General features: G+C 43.2%; 1 protein-coding gene across 1 annotated transcript in view; it reads left to right on the top strand.

Annotated features, from left to right (window-relative positions):
- Positions 1 to 26,387, top strand: part of ATP2B2 (ATPase plasma membrane Ca2+ transporting 2) — a 462,511-nt gene that overhangs the window by 403,605 nt on the left and 32,519 nt on the right. The window contains exons 18-20 of the mRNA XM_061618080.1: positions 337 to 550; positions 7,682 to 7,893; positions 22,272 to 22,379. Coding sequence (XP_061474064.1) covers positions 337 to 550; positions 7,682 to 7,893; positions 22,272 to 22,379 — 534 coding nt within the window. The remainder of the gene's footprint in view (positions 1 to 336; positions 551 to 7,681; positions 7,894 to 22,271; positions 22,380 to 26,387) is intronic.

Below are 26,387 nucleotides of genomic sequence, written 5' to 3' on the forward strand. Positions count from 1 at the left end.
GATTTCTCAGTTTCACTCATTGTTATGTTTGGGTGGGGTTCGGCTGGTTGTATTCATATCTGTTTTAAGGGTGTAGCATTTCAATTCCTTATTCTCTTGCAGCAGTGGCTTATGTCTGTAAGAAGCCAGTGGAAGATTGGCTTTGGTTGTGGGAGGCCCAGATTCAGATATCTCCTCAGTACTGAATTTTGACTTTTTCAGCCTGAGACTACATAAATGAAAGTAGAATTGTTAAGGAAGTTTTACAAAAAAAAGTTCTACCAGAATATTTAAGAACAGTAAATTCATATACAGAGAAGATGGAGATACATTTCCTTATATGGTTTCTCTCTTAAGGACTCTCCTTTAAAAGCTGTACAGATGCTATGGGTCAATCTGATTATGGACACCTTTGCCTCTCTTGCTCTGGCTACGGAACCTCCCACAGAATCCTTACTGCTAAGGAAACCGTATGGCAGAAACAAGCCTCTTATCTCACGTACCATGATGAAGAACATTTTGGGCCATGCTGTCTACCAGCTCACTCTCATTTTTACCCTCCTCTTCGTTGGTAAGCTTATGTAGCCTTATTTCTGCCTAAAACTTAGTGTCATTTATTGTTAACTTTAATTTATGCATATAGCCTACTGTCATATAACTACAGAACGGTATCGTTTCAAATATGCTTTATGTATCTCTTCTGATCTGTAGATGAGACCCAACACACAGACCCATGTTGCCAAGAAATTGCAATCTAGCTCAATCCAGAGACCTACTCTTTTTATTGTTAGTCTTAATGTTTTTAGCAATGTGCTCTCCAAATTCTTTTTTCCCCCTCACTCACCTTGGCATCAATTTACATTTATTTTGCCCAGAGCTTGGAGAAGTTACTTTTTTAAACTACAACTCCCATTAGCCCCAGCCAGCATGGCCACTGGATTAGGCTGATGGGAGATGTAGTTCAAAAACGTAACTTTTCCAAGCTCTGATTTTGCCGAGTTTGTGCTACTTCTTGCTCATTTCATTTGGGCAAGAGTTTTGTTTTTTAAAGGAAGTATTTCTGTCTTATATAGCTTTCTTGATTCTGTCCATTAATCACACTGACATCATGTTGGACTTGCTGGTACTTTCCTGAACTTTCCTGAACTGTGATATAAATTCTAACTAAGATTTTATTATTGTGGTTTTAAATCACCTCCAAGCATCCTGGAGGAATTTGGCCCTTTGGGCTTCCCTTTTCACCTCAAAAACGATACTGTAGAATTGAAAAAGGTTCAGAAAAGGGAAAAATGATCAAGGGGATGGAGCAACTCCCCTGTGAGGAAGGGTTACAACACTTGGACCTTTTGAGCTTAGAGAAAAGGTGAGTAAGAGGCAATAAGATAGACGTGTATAAAATGATGCATGATGTGAAGAAAATAGAGAGAGAGAAGTTTTTCTTCCTCTCCAGAACTCATGGACATCCAATGAACCTGAATGTTGGAAGATTCAGGAAAGACAAAAGAAAGTTCTTCTTCACACAATCCATAGTTAAACTGTGGAATTTACTTCCAGAAGAGGTAGTGATGGCCAACAGCTTGGATGGCTTTAAAAGAGTATTAGACGAATTCATGGAAGATAAAGCTATTGGTGGCTACTAACCCTGATGGTTATGTTCTACCTCCACTGTCGGAAGCAGTATGCTTCTTAATACCAGTTGCTGGAAACCTCAAGTGGAGAGAGTCCTGTTGTGCTCAGGTCCTGCTTATTGGCTTTCCATAGGTATCTGGTTGGCAACTGTGAGAACAGGATGCTGGACTAGATGGGCCAATGGCCTGATCTATCAGGCTTTTCTTATGTTCTTATTTTAAATCTCCATGTAGGATGGAGCCAGTTTGATGTAGAGGTTAAAGTGTTGGACCATGACCTGGAAGACCAGGGTTCGAATCCCCACATAGCCATGAAGCTCACTGGGTGACCTTGGGCCAGTCACTGCCTCTCAGCCTCATGAAAACCCTATTCATAGGGTCGCCATAAGTCGGAATCGACTTGAAGGCAGTACATTTACATTTTAGGATGGTCTAGGTAACTGTCCCCTTTAGTATATATTAAAGTTTATAGCATAATAATCACTGTTCCAAATCAGTTCACCAAGAGTTATATCAGGTTCTGGACACCACTCAATATTACATCCTGGGTTGCTTCCCTTCTAGCTGGTTCTTATGCCAACTGATTCAAGACATATTCATTTATTGCATCAAGAAAGTTTGCATTGTCAGAATCTGAATATGCATTTATCCAGTCAATGTGGGAGTAGTTGAAGTCATCCTGTTGTGGGCCAGCTACCTTTATAGAATATTGATTAGTGATAGATTTTCCCATCAGAGTTCTGCATAATCTCCTGCCGGGAGGAAGGGCAGGATATAAATCAAATCAAATCAATCAATCAATCAGCCTCTGAATTTGTTCATTTTCTCCCATTCAGTTTAACTGTAGGGGGGTTGTATGCAATTCTGGGCAGTTGGCCAAGCTCCCAAGCATGTACCATAAACAGAGATAAGGCTGACAACCCTCTTCCTACTTTAGTTCCTTTTATGGCTTTTCCTGTTTGTGACTGAAGCCTGATTGACACCTTTAAATCTAGAATGAAGTATCTCCATGTGAATTTAGAGATGGCCAGACTGATAGGTGTGAGAAATTCCCAGGTTATAGTGTCATGTTCCCTGTCATTTGTCCTTCATTTATCATACTGGGCCAGTCTCATGGACTTGGCCCCTCACCGCTCAATTGTTGCATGGGGAAAGTACAAGTATAAGGCTTTCTTTGCCTTGGAAAGTAGTAGGTGAGAGTTATTCATTCTTTTCCAGATTGATACTTAGATATTTTCCCCTCTAGGATGCACACCTTAACATGGTGAGGGAGTTTGAGAGTGTTGAAGAGGCTAGAGCAATGCCGTCAGGAGTCTAGACCAAGAGGCTAGACTCCTAGCAGGGACACCCAAGGTGGAATGGTCAAAGCTGAAACACCAGACTAAGATGCATCCAGACTCAGTGGAAGGCAATGGTAAACCACTATTGAATATCTCTTACCACGAAAACCCTATGAACACAGTATCCAAAATGCAACACGAGATAGTTCTAGAAGATGAGACCCCCAGGTCAGATGGCACTCATAGAGCTACAGGGGAAGAACAAAGAACAAGTATGAGTAGCCTGCAACTAATGACGCAGCTGGGTAAAAGCCGAAAGGAAGCCCAGAGGCTGATGTGCACAAATGCAAAGGAGAGTCTAGAGCAGCCTTTCCCAACCAGTGTGCTTCCAGATGTTGTTGGACCACAGTTCCCATCTTTCCTGGCCATTGGCAATGCTGGCTGAGAGTTGGGAGTTGTGGTCCAACAGCATCTGGAGGCACACTGGTTGGGAAAGGCTGGTCTAGAGTTGTACCACACACACAATAGGAACATGGAATGTGAGAAGCGTGAACCAGGGAAAGTTACAAATTGCCAAGGAAGAAATCGAACGTATCAACATTACAATACTTGGCGTGAGTGAATTAAAATGGACGGGAATGGGACATTTTCAATCAGGCAACTACAAAATATTTTATGCAGGAAATGAGAAATTAAGAAGAAATGGAGTTGCTTTAATAGTGAGAAGTGATGTAGCAAAACCAATTAGAAGCTATAACACAAGGTCTGAGCAAGTGATGAGATTAAACAGGAAACCTATTAACATAACCATCATCCAAGTCTATGCTCCAACAGCAAACGCAGAAGAAGAATTGGAGAGATTTTATGCAGAAGTACAGGAAGAAAGTGATCACACACCAAAACAAGATGTTCTGATAATCATGGGGGACTGGAATGCAAAAGTAGGGAACAGAGAAGAACTAGGAATTGTGGGGAAATGGGGCCTAGGAGACAGAACTGAAGCAGGAGAAAGACTTATTGAATTCTGTGAAGCCAATGATTTGTTTCTTGCGAACACATGTTTTGAGCAACCAAAATGACGACTGTACACATGGACATCACCAAATGGTCAATATAAGAATCAAATTGATTATATATTTGGTAGCAGAAGATGGAGAAGTTCCATACTTACTGCAAAAACAAAACCAAGAGCAGACTGTGGTACAGATCATGAACTGGTTGTATTGAAAATCAGAGTAAAGCTAAAGAACAACAACAAAGCAATCACAATGCCAAAATACAATTTAAATTACATCCCAGAAGCATATATAGATCAAATAAGGAACAGGTTTCAGGCTTTAAACTTAGTTGACAGAGAACTAGAAGAACTACGGAGTGAAGTCAGAGACATTATCAGGGAATAATGCAAAAAGACAATACCTCTAGTTAAAAAGAGAGAAAGACCACAATGGATGACTGAAGAAACTCTTTAAATGATTAAAGAGAGAAGGAAAGCAAAAGCGAAAGGAGACAGAAACATGGTCAGAACCCTAAATGCAACAATATGGCGACTAGTACATAGGGACAAAGAGAACTATTACAGTAACTATTGTATAGAAATAGAAGAGGACAACAAAAAGAAAAGAACAAGAGCCCTATTCCAAAAGATTAGAGAAATGAAAGGGAAATTTAAACCAAGAGTAGGGATGTTGAATAATCAACAGGGGAACACACTGATTGACTGAGATGAAATAAAAGGAAGATGGAAGCAATACACTGAAGAATCTATAAAAGAGATGCAAGGATGGCAGATTCATTCACGGAGGAACCATATGATGAAGAACCAGAAATTTTAGAATGTGAGGTGAAAGCCGCTCTTAAAATACTTGGAAAGAAACAAATCACCAGGAACAGATGGCATACCGATAGAGTTGCTACAAGCTACTGAGACTTAATCTGTCCAAATTTTGACAAAAACCTGTCAAGAAATATGGAAAATGAAACAATGGTTCACAGACTGGAAGTGTTCAATATACATCCCAATTCCAAAGAAAGGGGATCCCAGGGAATGCAGTAATTATTGAACTATTGCCTTAATATCCAATGCAAGTAAAGTAATGCTCAAGATTCTACAACCAAGGCTCTGACCATATATGGAGCGAGAAATGCCAGATGTCCAAGCTGGATTTAGAAGGGGAGACGCACCAGATATATTGCAAACATACACTGGATAATGGAACGGAGCAAGGAATTTCAGGAGAAAATCACCCTGTGCTTTATAGATATAGATTACAGCAAAGCCTTTGACTGTTTAGATCATGAAAAACTATGGAATGCTTTAAAAGAAATGGGGGTGCCACAGCATCTGATTGTCCTGATGCGCAACCTATACTCTGGACAAGAGGCTACTGTAAGGACAGAATATCGAGAAACCAATTGGTTCCCCATCAGAAAGGGTGTGAGACAGGGGTGTATTTTATCAGCCTATTTATTTATTCTATACACAGAACATATCATACGGAAAGCGGGATTGGACCAAGATGAAGGTCGTGTGAAAATTGGAGGGAGAAATATCAATAATTTAAGATATGCAGATGATACCATACCACTAGCAGAAACCAGTAATGATTTAAAACGAATGCTGATGAAAGTTAAAGAGAAAAGCACAAAAGCAGGACTACAGCTGAACATCAAGAAGACTAAAGTAATGGCGACAGAAGATTTACGTAACTTTAAAGTTGACAATGAGGGCATTGAACTTGTCAAGGATTATCAATACCTTGGCTCAGTCATTAACCAAAAAGGCGACAACAGTCAAGAAATCAGAAGAAGGCTAGAACTGGGTAGGGTAGGTGTGAGAGAACTAGAAAAGGTCCTCAAATGCAAAGATGTTATCACTGAACAAAATCATTCAGACCATGGTATTCCCAATCTCTGTGTATGGATGTGAAAGTTGGACAGTGAAAAAAGTGGATAAGAGAAAAATCAACTCATTTGAAATTTGATGTTGGAGGAGAGCTTTGTGCATACTATGGATCATAAAAAAGACAAATAATTGGGTGTTAGAACAAATTAAACCAGAACTGTCACTAGAAGCTAACATGATGAAACTTAGGTTATCATACTTTGGACACATAATGAGAAGACCTGATTCACTAGAAAAGACAATAATGCTGTGAAAAACCGAAGGGAGTAGAAAAAGAGGAAGGCCAAACAAGAGATGGATTGATTCCATAAAGGAAGCCACAGACCTGAACTTACAAAATCTGAACAGGGTGGTTCACGACAGATGCTGTTGGAGGTCGCTGATTCATAGGGTCACCATAAGTCATAATCGACTTGAAGGCACATAACTACAACAGACTTAGATATTTACAGGATGTCTAGACTTACATGACTATATCATTGTATAACAGTAAGCTTTAAAGCTTAACCGAACAGGCTTTGTGTACCCACCTGACATACTGTATTCTATTACATTGCTTTACCTTGAGAAGTTAACTCAGTTTGGAATGTGTATTACTTCTGTAACTCAGATTTAAGTGTGTATGCAAAAACACTATTAGTTATTCCACTGTAAAGACCCCATTACTTTGCTGATATATCCCTTGTCCTAAGAGAATCTTTGGTGGGATATCTCTTTTGATCTGCCCCATGGATGTTTTCCTATGTTCAGAGACAGTGCGTTCTTAGGTTAGCACAAAATGTGACCAGCAGAGCTCTCCAGGGCCACAAGGTTAAAAGGGAACTCGTGTAAACACTAGAATGAGGTAGTCCGGACTATTTCAGCCTGTTATTGCAGACTTACTTTCTTTTCTGTCTCACTGATTTATTTCTCCATCTCAAAACCATTCTCAGTGTTTTGGTCTGGTTAGGTGATAGATATGAAAATGCCTTGAATGTCTAGTATTTTCATCCACAAGAGTTCCATGAAGGAGTTTAAGTTTGACATTTATTTTACCCCACTTGCAACACTACTCACAATATGCTCTTCCCTGCTTTTTCTATAAAGGTTGTATTCAGAGATTACTTTATCCTGCTAATTCCCTCCATGCTGCCAGGATTCAAATATGGTCGTTATTATCTATTATTGTTTTAACACCAAGCACTCCCCAGTTCTGACCTGGAGACTTCTAACATTAGAATATGCATCTATTCCTTTCCAAAAGACCTTTTTGTGCACATTTTCCCCTATAGGGCTTTTATTATCTTTTAAAAGCTGTCATGTTCTTCTGTATTCTGTTGCCAAGTTCTATTGTATTCCTAGTGGACGATCTGGAACATTCACAGCTTCATGAATCATCTTGAACTGGATGCTCCCCAATTCCTTTCAGCTTTCCTCCAGAATTCAGCTTAAAAGCTGTTTTGCAACCTTTCTGATATTAATCACTAGCAGTCTAGTTCCATTACAGTTCAAGTGGAGCCTGTCTCATTTGTACAGATTGGCTTGCTCTGTAATGTTCCCCAGTACATAATAAATCTAAGTCCTTCCTTTCAACATCTCATTCATCCATTGAGACCCCTCTCCTCTGAACATCTAGCTTGCTCTGTGTGTAAAACAGATGACATTTGAAAAACTGCTGCATTGGAGGTCTTGGATGTCAATATACTTTGGTAGCAAATAGAAATGTAAAGCTTCATAATTGGTTGTATATGGTTACTGTTGTTGTAGCTGCTATTACTGTTACTATTACTGTTATCTTGATGATATGATTGTGGTATGGAAAACATTTATGTTTATAGGGACACTGAACTGAAACCTAATTTGTGCTAAATGTTTACTGTTTTTCTGTTTTCTATACCTATTCTAATCAGGTGAAAAAATGTTCAAGATTGACAGTGGCAGGAATGCCCCACTCCACTCTCCGCCTTCTGAGCACTATACCATCATCTTCAATACCTTTGTCATGATGCAGCTGTTCAATGAAATCAACGCACGCAAAATCCATGGTGAAAGGAATGTTTTTGATGGCATCTTTAGAAACCCTATATTTTGCACTATTGTACTGGGTACATTTGCTGTGCAGGTAATCATTATACAGTGTTCACACAGCAAAATATTATTTGCACATTCTACTGTAAGGTCTGTTCCCCTCCCCTCCTTCTGATATTTTTAAAAAATTCAAAGGTATTGTGATAGGTATAAATAAATTGCTAAATTATCGACAATTAAGGTAGCTTTTTCTTCTGTTTGTTTCCTGATTCTTTCAGTTTGATCCTTCCATGTTTTTATCCTACTCTTGATCTATTGCTTTCTGTTTTGGGGCTCCAGGTGTGTCTTTTCCTTTCATGTGTTTATCCTATGAAATTGCTTCTTCTCATGTTCCTTCACATTGTATGACTCTTGCATTTTAGAAGCGCAAGACTAGCAAATGAAGTTAAGATGCTGGAACATATCATATTGTTGTTATATGCCTTCAAGTCGATTTTGACTTATGGCAACCCTATAAATCAGCGACCTCCAATAGCATCTGTGCCAAGGTATAATCCTTGACAAGTTCGAGGATTTCTTCTGAAATTCCTTGGTACATACCATCATCCAACGTATGTTCGCAATATGATTTCTGTACCTCTTCCCTTCCTAAATCCAGCTTGGACATCTGGCATTTCTCGCTCCATATATGGTAAGAGCCTTGGTTGTAGAATCTTGAGCATTACTTTACTTGCATTGGATATTAAGGCAATAGTTCAATAATTACTGCATTCCCTGGGATCCCCTTTCTTTGGAATTGGGATGTATATTGAACACTTCCAGTCTGTGGACCATTGTTTCATTTTCCATATTTCTTGACAGGTTTTTGTCAAAATTTGGACAGATTAAGTCTCAGTAGCTTGTAGCAACTCTATTGGTATGCCATCTGTTCCTGGTGATTTGTTTCTTTCCAAGTATTTTAAGAGCAGCTTTCACCTCACATTCTAAAATTTCTGGTTCTTCATCATATGGTTCCTCCGTGAATGAATCTGTCATCCTTGCATCTCTTTTATAGAGTTCCTCAGTGAATTGGTTCCATCTTGCTTTTATTTTATCTTGGTCAGTCAGTGTGTTCCCCTGTTTATTATCCAACATCCCTACTCTTGGTTTAAATTTCTCTTTTATTTCTCTAATCTTTTGGAATAAATCTCTTCTTCTACCTTTTTTTTTGTCCTCTTCTGTTTCTTTACAATAGCTATTGTAATAGTTCCCTCTATGTATTAGTCGCTGTATTATTGTATTTAGAGTTCTGACCATGCTTCTGTCTCCTTTTGCTTTTGCTTTCTATCTTTAACCATTTTAAGAGTTTCTTCAGTCATCCATTGCAGTATTTCTTTCTTTTTAACTAGAGGTATTGTCTTTTTGTATTCTCCCTGATAATGTCTCTGACTTCAATCCATGATCTGTACCAGAGTCTGCTCCTGGTCTTGTTTTCGCAGAAAGTATGGAACTTCTCCATTTTCTGCTACCAGTTATATAATCGCAGAGTGGTAAGCAGCAGTAACGCAGCCGAAGCTCTGCTCACGGCCGGAGTTCGATTCCAATGGAAGGAGGAAGTAGAATCTGTGGTAAAAGGGGTCGAGGTCCACTCAGCCTTCCATCCATCCGTGGTCGGTAAAATGAGTACCCGGCATATGCTGGGGGGTAAAGAAAGGCCGAGGAAGGAACTGGCAATCCCACCCCATATATATGGTCTGCCTAGTAATCATCGCAAGACATCACCCTAAGAGTCGGAAACGACTCGCACTACAAGTGCAGGGACACCTTTACCTTTATTGACCATTTGGTGATGTCCACATATACAGTCATCTTTTTGGTTGCTCAAAAATTGCAAGAAACAAATTACTGGCTTCACAGAATTCAATAAGTCTTTCTTTGGCTTCATTTGTATCCCTTAAACCCTATTTCCCCATAATTTCTAGGTCTTCTCTGTTCCTACTTTTGCATTCCAGTCTCCCATGATTATCAGAACATCTTTTTTTGGTATGTGATCACTTTCTTCCTGTACTTCTATGTAATATCTCTCCAATTCCTCTTCTTCTGTGTTTGCTGTTGGAGCATAGATTTGGATGATGGTTATGTTAATAGGTTTCCCATCTCATTGATATCACTCACTCAAACCTTGTGATATAGCTCCTAATTGCTTTTGTTATATCACTTCTCACTATTAAAGCAACCCTGTTTCTTCTTAATTTCTCATTTCCTGCATAAAATATTTTGTAGTTGCCTGATTGAAAATGTCCCATTCCCATTCATTTTAATTAACTCATGCCAAGTATTGTAATGTTGATGTATTCCATTTCTTGCTTGGCAATTTGTAACTTTCGCTGGTTCATGCTTCTCACATTCCACGTTCTTATTGTGTATGTCGTACAACTCCATACTCTCCTTTCACATCTGTGCACATCAGCCTCTGGGCTTCCTTTCAGCTTTGACCCAGCTGCGTCATTAGTCATAGCACTACTTGTACTTGTCCTTTGTTCTCCCCCAGTAGCTTGTTGAGTGCCTTCTGACCTGAGGGTTTCATCTTCCAGCACTATCTTGTGTTGCATTTTGGATTCTCTGTTCATAGGGTTTTCATGGTAAGAGGTATTCAGAGGTGGTTTACCATTGCCTTCCTCCGAGTCTGGATGCATCTTAGTTTGGTGTCTCAGCTTTGACCATTCCGCCATGGGTGCCCCTGCTAGGAGTCTAGCCTCTTGGTCTAGACTCCTGACGGCATTGCTCTCAGCTTCTTCGACACTCTCAAACCCCCTCACCATGTTAAAGTGTATATCCTAGGAACATATCATTTCTTCTTTTATTTCTTTTGAAATTCTTGTCATTGGCCTAGCAGTACTAAAACGTGTCTATTTTTTCAGATAGTATAATGCAATGTATATTAATAAGTAATCTTGATATATAATAAATCTCATAATGACAGACTTCATTCAGTAAAGATAGTACTTCTTCACAATCTGTTTCAATATCTTACACTTTAAATTTAACAGCCAATCTTGGATGTTCTGCTCTCTTGTGATAGCAAAAGTAATAGTTCTGAAATGGCCTGCCTTAAATTAAATGAGAGTATAGATGAGTAAAGTTGGTTCTGACTTCCACAAGAGTAAAGAGGACCGGAATCTCACTTCTTGAAGCTGAACTGTTTAGATAATTGGCTATGGGTGGGATAGGGAATAGCCCTGGAGATAAACTTAATTTAAAGCTAGCATGTATCTAAATGAAATCTAACAAGCAATCAATGGTATTCAAAAGAATATAAAATAAACCTACCTAATCTGTCACAACTACTTTAGGGTTCATAAATTTGAACAGAAGCTAAAACACAGGTGGAGCAGTGCAGCAATTACCAATAATATGCAGGGTATTTCCATACCTTGGTACATATACAAAGTTTTTTTTCAGGGTTCATTACTGAGATATTGGAAAGCTTCTCTTTCAATATTGCATTTTATTTGTTAGCATGGTGGTGAGACACAGCAGCATTATCAGAGATGGAATGGGAATATTCAAAATACGTTGGCTCTTCCAGTGTGAATGTCTTTTGAAATTCAGTTGAAGAGTTCAGTTTTCCCAGTAAAAAATAAAAAAAATCTGCACCCATAGAAAAGTAGAAAGTCAGGTTGAAGGACAGGCTTCAACACTTTTCCCTGATGTCTGGTTTTCTGTGTGCAGGGATTAAGCTTTGCCTACAGCCTGAACTGGTCTATCTCAGACAGAAGCTTACTCACCTGCTGTTTGTGAGTGTAGACTGTAGTGCATACATATTAGGAAAAGAGAGACTGGTTCACAAATCTCCGGAGATGACTAGTAGCTTGACGGAGATGCCTGAAGCGGCAACCAGGAAGAGGTCTGTGGACAGTAGAGACACATGCAGAACCATCTCTCCCCTTTCCTGAAGTGTCCCCTGGTCCATCTGTGTTGTGAAGTCAGCTGTCCTCCCCATCTTTTTCTCAGGCCCGTCTGCTGGGGCAGTTTGACTGCCTTCCTCCAGGTACTGTCCTGACCCATTCACAATGGTCACCACTACAAGTCTTCCTGCACCTGCTGATTCACTAGAAAAGACAATAATGCTGGGAAGCTCTTCAGAATTGTCCAGGGACTATTACAGGCTGGCCCCAAGGACATGGCAGAACCATCTGAGGCCCGCTGTAATGAATTTGCTGGGCACTTCCAGGATAAAATATTTGCATCTGCCAAGACTTAGACTCCAGTGTTATAGCAGGTCAAGCGAATCAAACGAGGTGTCCAGAGCACAGTCTTGTCCTGATTTCATGGATGAGTTTCAGTTGGTACAGCTTGAGGACGTTGACAAAGTGCTTGGACAGGTTCGTGCAACCACTTCTGTGCTGGATCCTTTCCCTTCTTGGCTAATAAAAGCTAGCAGGGATGGAACATCCAGCTGGGCCAGGGAACTGATTAATACCTCTCTGTGAGAGGGGGTGGTCCCTGGCTGCCTGAAAGAGGTGGTAGTGAGACCACTCCTGAAGAGACCCTCCTTGGATCCAGAAAATCATAATAACTATAGGCCGATGCCAAGTGTTCCATTTCTGGGCAAATTCCTTGAATGAGTGGTGGCAGGCCAGCTCCAGACACTCTTTGATGAGACCGATTATCTGGATCCATTTCAGTCGGGTTTCAGGCCTGGTTTTGGCATGGAAACAGCCTTGGTCGCCCTGTATGATGACCACTGTCGGGAGAGAGACAGGGGGAGTGTAACTCTGTTGGTTCTCCTTGATTTCTCAGCGGCTTTCGATACCATCGACCATGGTATCCTTCTGGGAAGACTGGCTGAGTTGGGAGGGACTGCATGGCGGTGGTTCCGCTCCTACTTGGCGGGTCAGCTCCAGAAGGTGGTTCTTGGGGAGCATTGCTCGGCACCCTGGACTCTCCAGTATGGGGTTCCGCAGGGGTCAGTTTGGTCCCCCATGCTGTTCAACATCTACACAAAACCATTGGGTGCGGTCATCTGGAGCTTTGGAGTGTGTTGCCATCAGTATGCTGATGATATGCAGCTCTATTTCTCCTTTTCATGTTCTTCAGGTAGGCTGTCAATTATTTATTATTATTTTATTATTTTATTCAATTTTTATACCGCCCACAGCCAGAAGGCTCTCTGGGCGGTGCACAACATAAAATACAATAAAATCACATAAAAAACACTAAAAGGCAAACATATTAAACAATATTAAACAATTAAACTATCTGGTACATATTAAAAACTAATAAAACATATTAAAATGCCTGGGAGAATGAAAAGGTTTTGACCTGGTGCCGGAAAGATAGAAGTGTAGGTGCCAGGCGTACCTCGTCGGGGAGACTGTTCATAATTCGGGGGCCACCACTGAAAAGGCCCTAGATCTTGTTACAACCCTCCGAGCCTCTCTATGGGTCGGAACTCGGAGGAGGGCCTTTGATGTTGAACGTAGTGAGCGGGTAGGTTCGTATCGAGAGAGGTGTTCCGCCAGGTACTGTGGTCCCGCGCTGTGTAAGGCTTTATAAGTCAAAACTAGCACTTTGAATCTGGCCCGGAAACGAACAGGTAGCCAGTGCAAACGAGCCAGAACAGGTGTTATATGTGCGGACCATCTCATCCTCATCAACAGTCTGGCTGCCGCGTTTTGCACTAGCTGTAGTTTCCGAACTGTCTTCAAAGGCAGCCCCACGTAGAGTGCATTGCAGTAGTCCAATCTAGAGGTTACCAGAGCATGCACAACTGAGGTGAGGTTGTCGCTGTCCAGATAGGGGCGTAGCTGGGCTACCATCCGAAGATGGTAGAATGCATTCCGTGCCACCGAGTCTACCTGAGCCTCGAGGGACAGGAATGGATCGAAAAGAACCCCCAGACTACAAATCTGTTCCTTCAGGGGGAGTGTAACCCCATCCAGAACAGGTTGGACATCCACCATCTGGGCCGAGAAGGCATTCACCAACAGTGTCTCAGTCTTGTCAGGATTGAGCCTAAGTTTGTTAGCTCTCATCCAGTCCATTATCGCGGCCAGGCATCGGTTCAGCACATTAATAGCCTCACCTGAAGAAGATGAAAAGGAGAAATAGAGTTGCGTGTCATCAGCATCCTGGTGACAACGCACTCCAAAACTCCTGATGACCACACCCAGCGGCTTCATGTAGATGTTAAAAAGCATAGGGGACAGAACCGATCCATGCGGGACTCCACAATGGAGAGTCCAGGGTATTGAGCAATGCTCCCCAAGCCCTACCTTCTGGAGACGATCCATCAAGTAAGAGCGGAGCCACTGCCAAGCAGTACCTCCAACTCCCAACTCCATGAGTCTCCCCAGAAGTATGCCATGGTCGATGGTATCAAAAGCAGCTGAGAGATCAAGGAGAATCAACAGAGTTGCACTCCCCCTGTCCCTCTCCTGACATAGGTCATCATACAGGGCGACCAAGGCTGTTTCAGTGCCAAAACCGGGCCTAAAACCGGATTGAAATGGATCAAGATAATCGGTTTCATCCAAGAGCACCTGGAGCTGGCCGGCAACCACACGTTCTAAGACCTTGCCCAGGAATGAAACGTTCGCCACCGGTCTATAGTTGTTCAAATTATCTGGGTCCAAGGAAGGTTTTTTCAGGAGTGGTCTCACTACCGCCTCTTTCAAACAGCTAGGAACCACTCCCTCTCTCAAGGAGGCATTTATCACTTCCCTGGCCCAACCGGCTGTTCCAGCCCTGCCACCTTTCACTAGCCAAGAGGGGCAAGGATCCAGAACAGAAGTGGTTGCACGGACCAGTCCAAGCACCTTGTCAACGTCCTCAAGCTGTACCAACTGAAACTCATCCAATAAATGAGGACAAGACCGTGCTCTGGATACCTCATTTGGTTCAACTGCCATAATATTGGAGTCTAAGTCCCGGCGGATGCATAAGATTTTATCTTGGAAGTGCCGGGCGAACTCATTACAGCGGGTTTCTGATGGTTCTATAATGTCCTGAGGACTAGAGTGTAAAAGCCCTTGGACAATTTTAAAAAGCTCCGCTGGGCGGTTGAGGGATGAATTAATGGTAGCAGCAAAATATCGCTTTTTCGCTGCCCTCACCGCTTCTATATACGACTTGGTAGAGGCACTTACCGAGGCATAATTGCATCCGTCAGGAGTACGTCTCCATCTGCACTCAAGCCTGCTCCTCTCTTGCTTCATCGCTCTCAGCTCCGGGGTATACCACGGGGCTGCATGAGCTCTGCACGGGATAGGGCGCGCAGGAGCGATCATGTCCACGGCCCGGGTCATTTCCGTATTCCACAGTTCGACCAGGGGTTCGACAGGAGCTCCAGTCCTATCAGCCGGAAAATCCCCCAGAGCCCTTTGAAAACCCTGAGGATCCATTAGTCTCCGAGGTCGGACCAACTTAATAGGTCCCCAACCCTTGCAGAGGGAAAGGGTCACTGTAAGCCCAAACTTCAACAAGCAGTGATCTGTCCATGACAATGGAGTCGATGAAAAACTCCCCACCTCCAGATCCCCATCTCCCTGTCCAGTGGCGAAGATCAAATCAAGAGTATGCCCCGACACATGCGTTGGGCCAGTGGCAAATTGAGACAGCCCCATGGTTGCCATGGAGGCCATGAAGTCCTGAGCCGCCCCAGATAAAGTATTCAGTGTGCTGAACCACTGTCTGGCTGCGACAATGGACTGGATAAGGGCTAATAAACTGAGGCTCAATCCAGACAAGACTGAGATGCTGCTAGTGGGTGGTTCTTCTGACCGGATGGTGGATGTTCAACCTGTCCTGGATGGGGTCGCATTCCCCCTGAAGGAGCAGGTTCGTAGCTTGGGGGTTCTCCTAGAACCATCTCTGTCACATGAGGCTCAGGTAGCCTCGGTGGCACGGAGTGCCTTCTACCAACTTCAGTTGGTGGCCCAGCTACGCCCCTATCTGGACAGGGATAATCTAGCTTCAGTTGTCCATGCTCTGGTAACCTCCAAGTTAGATTACTGCAATGCACTCTACATGGGGCTGCCTTTGAAGACGGTTTAGAAACTGCACCTTGTGCAAAATACAACGGCCAGATTGGTAACAGGGACCAGACGTTTTGAACATATAAAACCGATTCTGGCCCGCTTGCATTGGCTGCCTGTATGTTTCAGAGCTCGATTCAAAGTGCTGGTTTTAACCTATAAAGCCTGACTGTTGCTGGTTGTCGCTGCTGTTGTTCTCTGGCTGTTAACATCGCCCTAACTCTTATCTTTGGGAGCAGAGTCATTAATTAGGGTTCTGTCAGCGTGTGTTTACAGCTTGTTTCTGTGTGAGTGTGGTGGTGTGAGTGTGTGATGAGAGTGTATGTGTATGAGAACTGCGTATACATTTAAGGTTTTACATTATGTGCCTGGGTTAGAGGTTTCAGGGTTGTGTGGGGAGATCTGAGGAGGCCCCAATTGCCATGGTGACGGGCAGAGGGAGATACGGCGTTGTGAGGAAGTCTGGCCAGGTAAGGGGAACTCGGCCCAGGCAGCTAACGACTGTGCCTTGTTCTGGTCTTCCTCGCACCCACGGGTTTTGTGGTTGTCCTATCGGCCAGCCCTCAGATCTCCAGATGCTGCTCTTAAATGCCAGATCGGTTCAAAATAAGATCTCCCTCATCCACGATTTAATTGTGGATGAGGGAGCCGACCTGACGTGCATTACAGAGACCTGGGTGGGTGAGCAGGGAGGAGTTAGTCTCTCCCAGCTGTGCCCACCAGGGTATCTGGTTCAGCATCAGGGTAGATCTGAGGGTCGGGGAGGGGGAGTGGCTGTGGTCTATAGGAGTTCCATCTCCCTCTCCAAGCACCCGGTCCAAGTGGCTACTGGTTTGGAGTGCTTGCATCTTGTGTTGGGACAACGTGACAGATTGGGGATTCTGTTGGTGTACCGCCCACCCAGCTGCACAACGGTCTCCCTAACTGAGCTGACGGAGGTGGTCTCGGATGTACTGTTGAGATCCCCTAGACTTTTGGTGCTGGGGGATGTCAACATTCATGCCGACACCACCTTGTCTGGGGCGACTCAGGACTTCATGGCCTCCATGACAACCATGGGGCTGTCTCAATATGCTGTTGGCCCAACACATACAGCAGGACACACTCTAGACTTAATTTTTGCCACTGGACTGGGAGATGGTGATCTGAATGTAGGGAATTTTACATCGGTCCCTTTGTCATGGACAGATCACCGCTTGTTGAGGTTTAGACTTACAGCGACCTCTTCCCTCTGCAAGGGTGGGGGACCCATTAAGATGGTCCGCCCCCAGAGACTAATGATTCCTGAGGATTTTCAAAGGGCTCTGGGGAGTTTTTCGGCTGATAAGGCTGGTGCTCCTGTCGAAGCCCTGGTGGAACTGTGGAACGCAGAAATGACCCGGGCGGTTGACACGATTGCCCCTGTGCGCCCTCTTCGGTGTAGAGCTCATGCAGCTCCATGATATACTTTGGAGTTGAGAGCGATGAAACAGCAAAGAAGACGGCTTGAGTGCAGATGGAGACGAACTCCTGATGGATGCAATTATGCACTGGTGAGTGCCTATACTAAGTTGTACTTAGGGGCAGTGAGGGCAGCAAAGAAGCAATATTTTGCTGCCACCATTAAATCATCAATCTGCCGTCCAGCGGAGCTTTTAAAATTGTCTGAGGGCTATTACATTCTGGCCCTACGGACATGATGGAGTCATCGCAGGCGCGCTGTAATGAATTTGCTAGGCACTTCCAGGATAAAATCTCTTGCATCCGCCAGGACTTAGACTCCAGTGTTGTAGCAGTTGAATCGAATGAGGTATCCAGCACACAGTCTTGTCCTAATTTTTTGGATGAGTTTCAGTTGGTACAGCTTGAGGACGTTGACAAGGTGCTTGGACTGGTGCATGCGACCACTTCTAGGTTGGATCATTGCCCTTCTTGGCTAATAAAAGCTAGCAGGAATGGAACAGCCGGCTGGGCCAGGGCAGTGATTAACGCTTCATTGCGGGAGGGAGTGGTCCCTGACCTCCTGAAAGAGGCGATAGTAAGACCACTTCTGAAGAAAACGTCCCTGGACCCAGAAATTCTTAACAACTATAGGCCGGTAGCTAACGTGCCATTCCTGGGCAAGGTCCTGGAACGAGTGGTTGCCAACCAGCTCCAGACACTCTTGGATGACACTGATTATCTGAATCCATTTCAGTCGGGTTTTAGACCCGGTTTTGGCACGGAGACAGCCTTGGTCGCCCTGTATGATGACCTTTGTCGGGAGACAGACAGGGGGAGTGTGACCCTGCTGATTCTCCTTGATCTCTCAGCTGCTTTTGATACCATCGACCATGGTATCCTTCTGGGACGACTCACTGATTTGGGAGTGGGCGGTACTGTGTGGCAATGGTTCCGCTCCTACCTGGTGGGTCGTCTCCAGAGGGTAGTGCTTGGGGAGCATTGCTCGGCACCCTGGGATCTCCAGTATGGGGTCCTGCAGGGGTCAGTTCTGTCCCCCATGCTTTTTAATATCTATATGAAGCCGCTGGGTCTGGTCATCAGGAGTTTTGGAGTGCGTTGCCATCAGTACGCTGATGAGACGCAGCTCTACTTCTCCTTTGAATCTTCTTCAGGTGAGTCTGTCGACGTGCTGAACCGATGTCTAGCTGCGACAATGGACTGGATGAGAGCTAACAAACTGAGGCTTAATCCAGACAAGACTGAGATGCTGCTGGTGGGTGGTTCTCCTGACAGGATGGGGGATGTTCGACCTGTTCTGGATGGGGTTGCACTCCCCCTGAAGGAACAGGTTCGTAGCTTGGGAGTCCTTTTAGACCCATCCCTGTCACTTGAGGCTCAGGTAGCCTCGGTGGCACGGGGTGCTTTTTACCAACTTCGGCTGGTGGCCCAGCTACGCCCCTATCTAGACAGAGAGAACCTCGCTTCAGTAGTTCATGCGCTGGTAACCTCGAAATTAGATTACTGCAATGCGCTCTACGTGGGGCTGCCTATGAAGACGGTTCGGAAATTGCAGCTTGTGCAGAATCCAGCGGCCCGACTGCTAACGGGGACCAGATGGTTCGACCATATAACACCGATTCTGGCCCGCCTGCACTGGCTGCCTATCTGTTTCCAGGCCCGGTTCAAAGTGCTGGTCTTGACCTACAAAGCCCTATATGGCACAGGACCACAATACCTGTTGTAACGCCTCCCCCGTTATGAACCTGCCCATACACTACGCTCATCATCAAAGACCCTCCTCCGAGTTCCTACTCATAGGGAAGCTCAGAGGGTGGCAACGCGGAAAAGGGCTTTTTCTGTGGTGGCCCCCAAACTGTGGAACGATCTCCCAGAGGAGATACGCCTGGCGCCATCGTTACTATCTTTCCGGCGCCAGGCTAAAACTCTTCTCTTCACCCGGGCTTTTCAACATGTTTAGTATGCGCTGATATTGTTTTAATTTTTTTAACATTTTAAACTTTTAATGTGTTTTTATATTGCTACACATTTATTGTATTTTTGATGTTTCTTGTCTTGTGAACCGCCCAGAGAGCTTCGGCTATGGGGCGGTCCATAGGTTTAATGAAATAAATAAATAAATACATGGCTGGGACCACAATACCTGATGGAATGCCTCTCCCGACACGAAACCACACGTACACTACACTCAACATCCAAGGCCCTCCTCTGGGTGCCTACTCGGAGGGAAGCTGGGAGTCTGGCAACAAGGGAGAGGGCCTTCTCAGTGGTGGCCCCCAAATTATGGAATGATCTCCATGGCGAGGTGTGCCTGGTGCCAACACTGTTATCTTTTTGGCACCAGGTCAAGACTTTCCTCTTCTCCCAGGCATTTTAGCATGTGTTTTTAATTTTTTTTAAAAAAAATGTGTTTTTAAATTTGTATATTTGTTTTTAATGTTTCTAATTGTTGTAAACTGCCCAGAGAGCTTTGGCTATGGGGCGGTATACAAATGTAATTAATAATAATAAATAAATAAATAAATAAATAAAAACTGTTACTCAGGAGGAAAAACAGATAAAACTTCTCCAAAACCCATTTCCTAACTTTTCACTTCTGTACAATTTCTTTCGCAGTAAGTGAATATACAGTGGTGAGATGTTCCTCACAGGTTCATTGCTGTCTTGAGAGCATTTTGCTTTTAAACCTGCATTCATTTCCTTTGCTGCCACCTTATTGATAGTTTCATTACCTCTACAAGCAGAGTGGATTTTGTCATGCAGTGTGAGAGGTCCCAGCTGGGACTCAGTGGTAAACCTCAGTTTGATTCTGTGAAATGGCTCTATCCCTGCTGCAGTCTCTGTTCTCTCTTATCAACAAAGAGTTTGCAAATTTGTTCAAGGTTGACAAGCCCCATCTAACTTCTGCTGCTTTCCCTTCTCCCTTGTTAATCAGACTCCAAACTGCTTTCTTGTCATAATATTCTCCTGTTCTCTGCTTTACCTCGTCCAGGCTAGATGTTGTTCTTTTCACTCCAATGAAGGTTATCAAGCTTTTAAATCATATTCTTCCCACCATTTCTAGAGGTGTCTTTGTAGCCGCGATTCTTCTTCACTTCTCTACTGATTTTTCATACTATTGACCATACCTTCTCCTTTACTTTGTTTTCTCTGGGCTTCCATCTTATTATTCTCTTCTGATTCCCATTCAGTGTTTCTAATTCCTCCTTTGCTGTGCTATCATTCTTCCTGTTCATCACTGCTATTGTCTTTAAAGATCCTATCCAGCTGCGTCTTCTGTCTCTTTTCTTCTCTGGGAACTGTTTGGTCCTGTGATTTTTCCTTCTACTTTGCATTGATTACCATCTTCCATATTCTTATGACTTGTTGTATATAATTCTACTTCTTCCTTGGTGGTATCCCCTCCTATCAGAGCTTGGAAAAGTTACTTTTTTGAACTACAACTCCCATCAGCCCGATCTAGTGGCCATGCTGGCTGGGGCTGATGGGAGTTGTAGTTCAAAAAAGTAACTTTTCCAAGCTCTGCTCCTATAGTCTTTGTCATCATTAGCCTGTTCAGGACTCCGCCATAACATTAATCAGCCTTATTGTTATGAATATGCCACCATCTCCCTGGCAGAGCAATCCAAACTACAGGAAGCCTGTGTAATTAATGCTGGCCTAAATTATCCCAAAGTAAATTATTCCTATTCCAAACTCCTTCCAAGAGTGGAGCTCCTGTCGGCTGAGCTGGCACTTGAACCTGGCAGGGGGGAAGCGACAGAGTAAAATGGAGTTTACACCATCCTTTTGCCAGTGTAACTTCTGCTGGATTGCTAGGTCATGTGACTGAGCTGAAAGGAGTTTGGAATAGGGGTAAGTCTTTCTTGCCCCATCACACCCCCACCAGACCCCTTTTTCGAACATATCCTGGCAGAGCTGGCTTCGGCCAAACTGTGATGGAGGACTTACTTATACCAGTGTATCTGGTGTATCTCTGGCTGAGCTGACTTCATGGGAGACCTGCCTATTCCAGACATGCCTTATCTTGGCAGATCTTGGGTTTAGATTGCTCCTTAAGCCTTTGTATTAGGGCACCATCATTTTTGCCCAACATCAAGTTTGGGAGCCTTCCATTTAAGGCTCTCTCCAGCTTTCTGCTCCTGCTTCTTAACTTTTCTGTCCTCTTCCCTTATTCCCTTATCTGTTATTTGAACAGGCTTCCACTGCCCCCCCTTCTTTTCATAGATTCCCTTTTCCATACTGCTCTCTATGTCAGGATTGAGCAACCACTATTCTTCAACTGCTTTAACATCTCCCCCAAAACATGTTTCTTTAACAAAGCATTTTTTGAATCACTATACTCTCATATGTCTGCACCACCTGACTTGATCTGGTCCTATCACATCCTCACTTTACAAATTTAACCATCTCTGTTACCTCACTGCATTGATATTTTGCTCATATAATTTCCAGCTCTGTGAGCCAAGTCTATAATTTAATTTGTATGTTCAGAATAACACCTAGTATGCTGTCTGAAGAAAAGAAATGGTTCGCAGTACGAGAGGGAGTACATTCAAAAACAATATATAATAGGTAAATATGGTCGGGCTTTATATATGACAAGTTCCCTCTGCAGAATATGTATATATAATTGCAGAGTCTATATGAAATTGACCATCTGTACATTTCAGCCTCAATCCAGTGCAATTTAGTCATGACAAATCTCATTAAATCATAGGGACTTAAATTAGTTGTGACTAACTTGTACTGTTACTTTCAATGGGTCTTAGTCATGACTAACTTAACCTGGATTTGGGGGCTTTCCAACAGATAATTTCATCTGATCAAGACTCACATTTTGTCTACCACCTTATTGCAAGAAGCAGAGAGTAAAATAATTAATGATAACATTCACACTTGGACAGAAACCTATGGAAAGCATCAAAACAAAGAACTTGTATCTCTTTGTCTTGTCTTCCTTCTTTGGTTAGTAATTGCATCTTTTATCTTCTGTGCTGTTTTCTCTTTGCAGATAGCAATCGTACAGTTTGGTGGAAAACCTTTTAGCTGTTCCCCTTTGAAACTTGACCAGTGGATGTGGTGTGTATTTATTGGATTAGGTGAACTTGTGTGGGGTCAGGTAAGGACAATTTATTTTATATAAATTACAAAGGCAATTATAACTTTTTATACTAAGTCTTAATCTTATCTACGTTACCTGGAAGTGCCATTGAAGTCAGTGGTACTTATGTTTGAGTAGACATGTACAAGGATTGCAGTGTAAATTTTTCTACTCAGATATTGCAGGTGGGCGTTTCAAGTGACTTAAGACTAGTTCTTTTTTTAAGTGTAATTGTCACTGATAGTAAATGAAACAGAGGAAAACAAATTTTACGCAAGTAACCAATCAATAAAGAGGCATGACAAAGTTAAAGTTGGGTGAAAACTTGGGCCACAGTTATTAAAATTATTAAACTTGATAAACTTTAATAAACTTTATTCAAACTAACCAGCCATCTGTAGTGTGACCATGTGGGAACATTGCATCTAAACCCTTGGGTGAGACCCATCCTGCTGCGTGAAAAGGGGGGATGGCCTTAACTCCACCCTTTTTCCCAGCACCACCCAAAAGGGGTAGTTACAGAGGCCTTCCTGACTCACCCTTTCCTGGTGCCCCACAACTCCAAGTGAGTAGCCCAGGTTAGCCTCAGAGGTGAATCCTATGTTCCCCCAAGTCCCCACAAACACAAGAACCAGTCTCGGGTGTCATCTTTCACCTTAAAGGTGCCTAAGGGTGCTCACCAATACCCTCACCTGTGCCAGTTCCCTCACATATCCTCCACAGAAGACAAGGTTTTGCTTAGTCCTTCTTCCCCCACCTGCGCTGAATCACCCTGCAAACCCAACAGGGCAAGGCGAACTTCCCTATTTACTTTTTTATGTGCCTGGTTAAGGCACCTAGGGTCACCTTCTCCCCTCCATACCCACCAAGGAAGCATATCAGACCAGACCAAAAGGGCCCGGGGCCACCTTTGCCTGTGTGTGTGTGTTATTTGCCTTCAAGTCGATTTTGACTTATGGCGACCCTATGAATCAGTGACCTCCAAGAGCATCTGTTATAAACCACCCTGTTCAGATCTTATAAGTTCAGGTCTGTGGCTTCCTTTATGGAATCAATCCATCTCTTGTTTGGCCTTCCTCTTTTTCTATTCCCTCTGTTTTTCCCAGCATTGTTGTCTTTTCTAGTGAATCACGTCTTCTCGTGATGTGTGCAAAGTATGATAACCTCAGTTCCATCATTTTAGCTTCTAGTGATAGTTCTGGTTTAGTGTGTTCTAACACCCAATTATTTGTCTTCTTTGCAGTCCGTGGTCTCTGTAAGCTCTCTTCCAACACCACATTTCAAATGAGTTGATTTTTCTCTTGTCCACTTGTTTCACTGTCCAACTTTCACATCCATACATAGAGATCAGGAATACCATGGTCTGAATGATCCTGACTTTGGTGTTCAGTGATACATCTTTGCACTGGAGGATATTTTCTAGTTCTCTCATAGCTTCCCTCCCCAGTCCTAGCCTTCTTCTGATTTCTTGACTATTGTCTCCATTTTGGTTAATGACTGTGCCAAGGTATTGATAATCCTTGACAAGTTCAATGTCCTCATTGTGAACTTCAAAGTTACATAAATCTTCTGTTGTCATTACTTTAGTCTTCTGGACGTTCAGCTGTAGTCCTGCTTTTGTGCTTTCCTCTTTAAAATCAGAACCCTATGACTTTCAGTGGAATTGATATTTCTAAAAGTCACAGTTAGAAGGCACTTACACTTGTGGGTTTATGGCAATCGCTATGATTTTTGGATTTCTTATTCCTTGATCTATTACAGTGGAACTTGGCATGAGAGCCAAAGTAGCAATGCATCCTGGGAAACCAGCCTCCCTATATACTCAGAATTGTTTGTGGCAGGCAGGAGCTGGCATAGAGTTTCTGATTCTGCATGTGTTAAACTAAAATTCCAAACGTGAACACTTCTAGAGGAAAAAAACTTCACACTAATAACACTGCCATCCAGGTAGATCTTTAGCCTTTTGAAATACAAAGGATAGATATGTCCTCCTAATAATAGGATCATTATGTTCAGTACTTTCCCATAAGATTTCTTAAGAACAAGATTTTTACATCACATATCTGACAATGACGATAGGACTTTACACTGAACATCTTGTAAATAATGGAACGATTAACTTAATGTATGCACCTCACGCCTGGTGCAATCAGGACCCCAGCCCTTGCATTTCAAAGCATAGGCCACTAAACCTTATACAACCCAATACAACATATACAAATCTACTTTCTTCAACTTTTACAATATTATCCACCGACTGTGGAAAGAACAGTTCTTATTATGGAGTTTTTTAACAAAGAGTTCATCCTCAGGAGACTGGATGCTTGTGTTTGGTGGAAATTGAATTGAACTGTCTGTAGATTGTTTAGCCAGAAAAAGTTGAAAATGCAACATAAAATCAACCCCTGTGCGACACTGAAGCATTGCAAGCTTTATCTTGCACACAGAGAAACCCTCTTACAATGCAATAATGCAACATCATGTACTTTAGCCCATTTTGCTGGCCAAGTAATTGGACTGCTTTCAGGGAAGGGGAAAGTATTGTTGCGCGCCTCCCCAATCTCCGAGTGGTGAGGTTTCTGGGGTCCCTGCGCTCATCCAGGGTTTGGTTTCCTTTGGGAAGAAGGTCAGCGGAGACTGCGGTGTCTTTATGAAATATGGTTTGTTTATTTACACACATTCCAACCTGAGCTCAAGGATGGAGGGGTTCAAGGCATCAGCAGTCCAATATCCAGCTTTTCCATCAGGGTTGCAGGAGGCACCTCAAATGCCATGGTGCAGAGAGCCAGCCTCTCTGCCTGCCTTCAGTCTCCAAGCATTCTCTAGACAAAACTCAAAAACTACAAGCCTCTGCTGGGCTCCAGGAAGCAGGGGGATGCTCTCCTGAAGAGTTTCAATGACAAAAGGGTCTTCCTGGCCCATTCACCATTGCTCAGCAACTGATATGCCCATTATCTTACCTGGCCAATCTATTTGGTTAACAAAGGAGAGACTCATCTGACCAGCAGAGCGAATTTCTGTCCCCAAGGCACAGGATTCCAAATCAGAGATTGGAAGGGGACCCACAGGAATCATCCATCCCAACCTCGATGCTCATAACACTATGCTTTCCTCTTTCCACATTCAAACCACAGGGGCCACGCAGATCTCCGGCTTCCTTTTTAAGCTTACCCCTCTGTTACCAAGGCTAAAATCCATTGTGCTATCCTGGGATTGCTTCCTTGTCCCTCCTGGATTTTCCTGAAATGATCTACTTCAAGGGGAGTGTGCAATTTGCACAACTATCTTAAAATCCCTAGTAATGAGCTCCCAATGTTTCAAGCGTAGTTTCAAGGGGTAGTGCTTCCCGCTGTAGTGAACAAAATAAACTAAAACAACTTTTGCAGTTACATCTTAGCAGTGAAGCCTTGTTTGAAATGCATGAAAGCAATTAAGTCTGAAGAGAGAAAGCATATCAGATTGTTTCCCCTTCCATTTGTTGGGTACAAAAATCTGTACCTTCATTAGGGCATAATGGAAGCATTTAGTATAGCGGGCACTTCTGTCTGCCGTGTTGGGGGTACCATCTCGTATCTCTTATCCTGTTTGGGAGACTTTGTCTTATCCTTTTCCCTTTCTCTGTGCACTCTCTGAATGCATACTTCCTGGGTCTTACCACTGAACCAGTGGCTGTAATGACTGGGCAGTACTGTCTTATAAAAATATTTTATTCCTTCAACTGGAATCTCCTTACATAGTCCTGGCTTTCTGCTTTTTTCCTTTAATGTATCTGGAGTAGAAACCTCTTTCCTTAGTGCTGCACTTGGAGAAAGAGGAGCTATTAGTTTCAGCAACTGTGGGGTGTTCCTTTTATGGATAGCTCTTGCTATAAATGCAAAGCAATGAGATATTAGTGGTGCAAAAATATTAAGTTCTGATAGCAATCTGACTGCCTGTTCCAAACCAGCAGGGAGTTCCAATGGTGAACATCCTGTTTGTAGACCAGTTGCTCTGAGTTCCTGTCAGGCAATAAATGCACTAACATGT

The sequence above is a fragment of the Rhineura floridana genome, chromosome 3, assembly GCF_030035675.1.
Source record: "Rhineura floridana isolate rRhiFlo1 chromosome 3, rRhiFlo1.hap2, whole genome shotgun sequence".
NCBI lineage: Eukaryota > Metazoa > Chordata > Lepidosauria > Squamata > Rhineuridae > Rhineura > Rhineura floridana.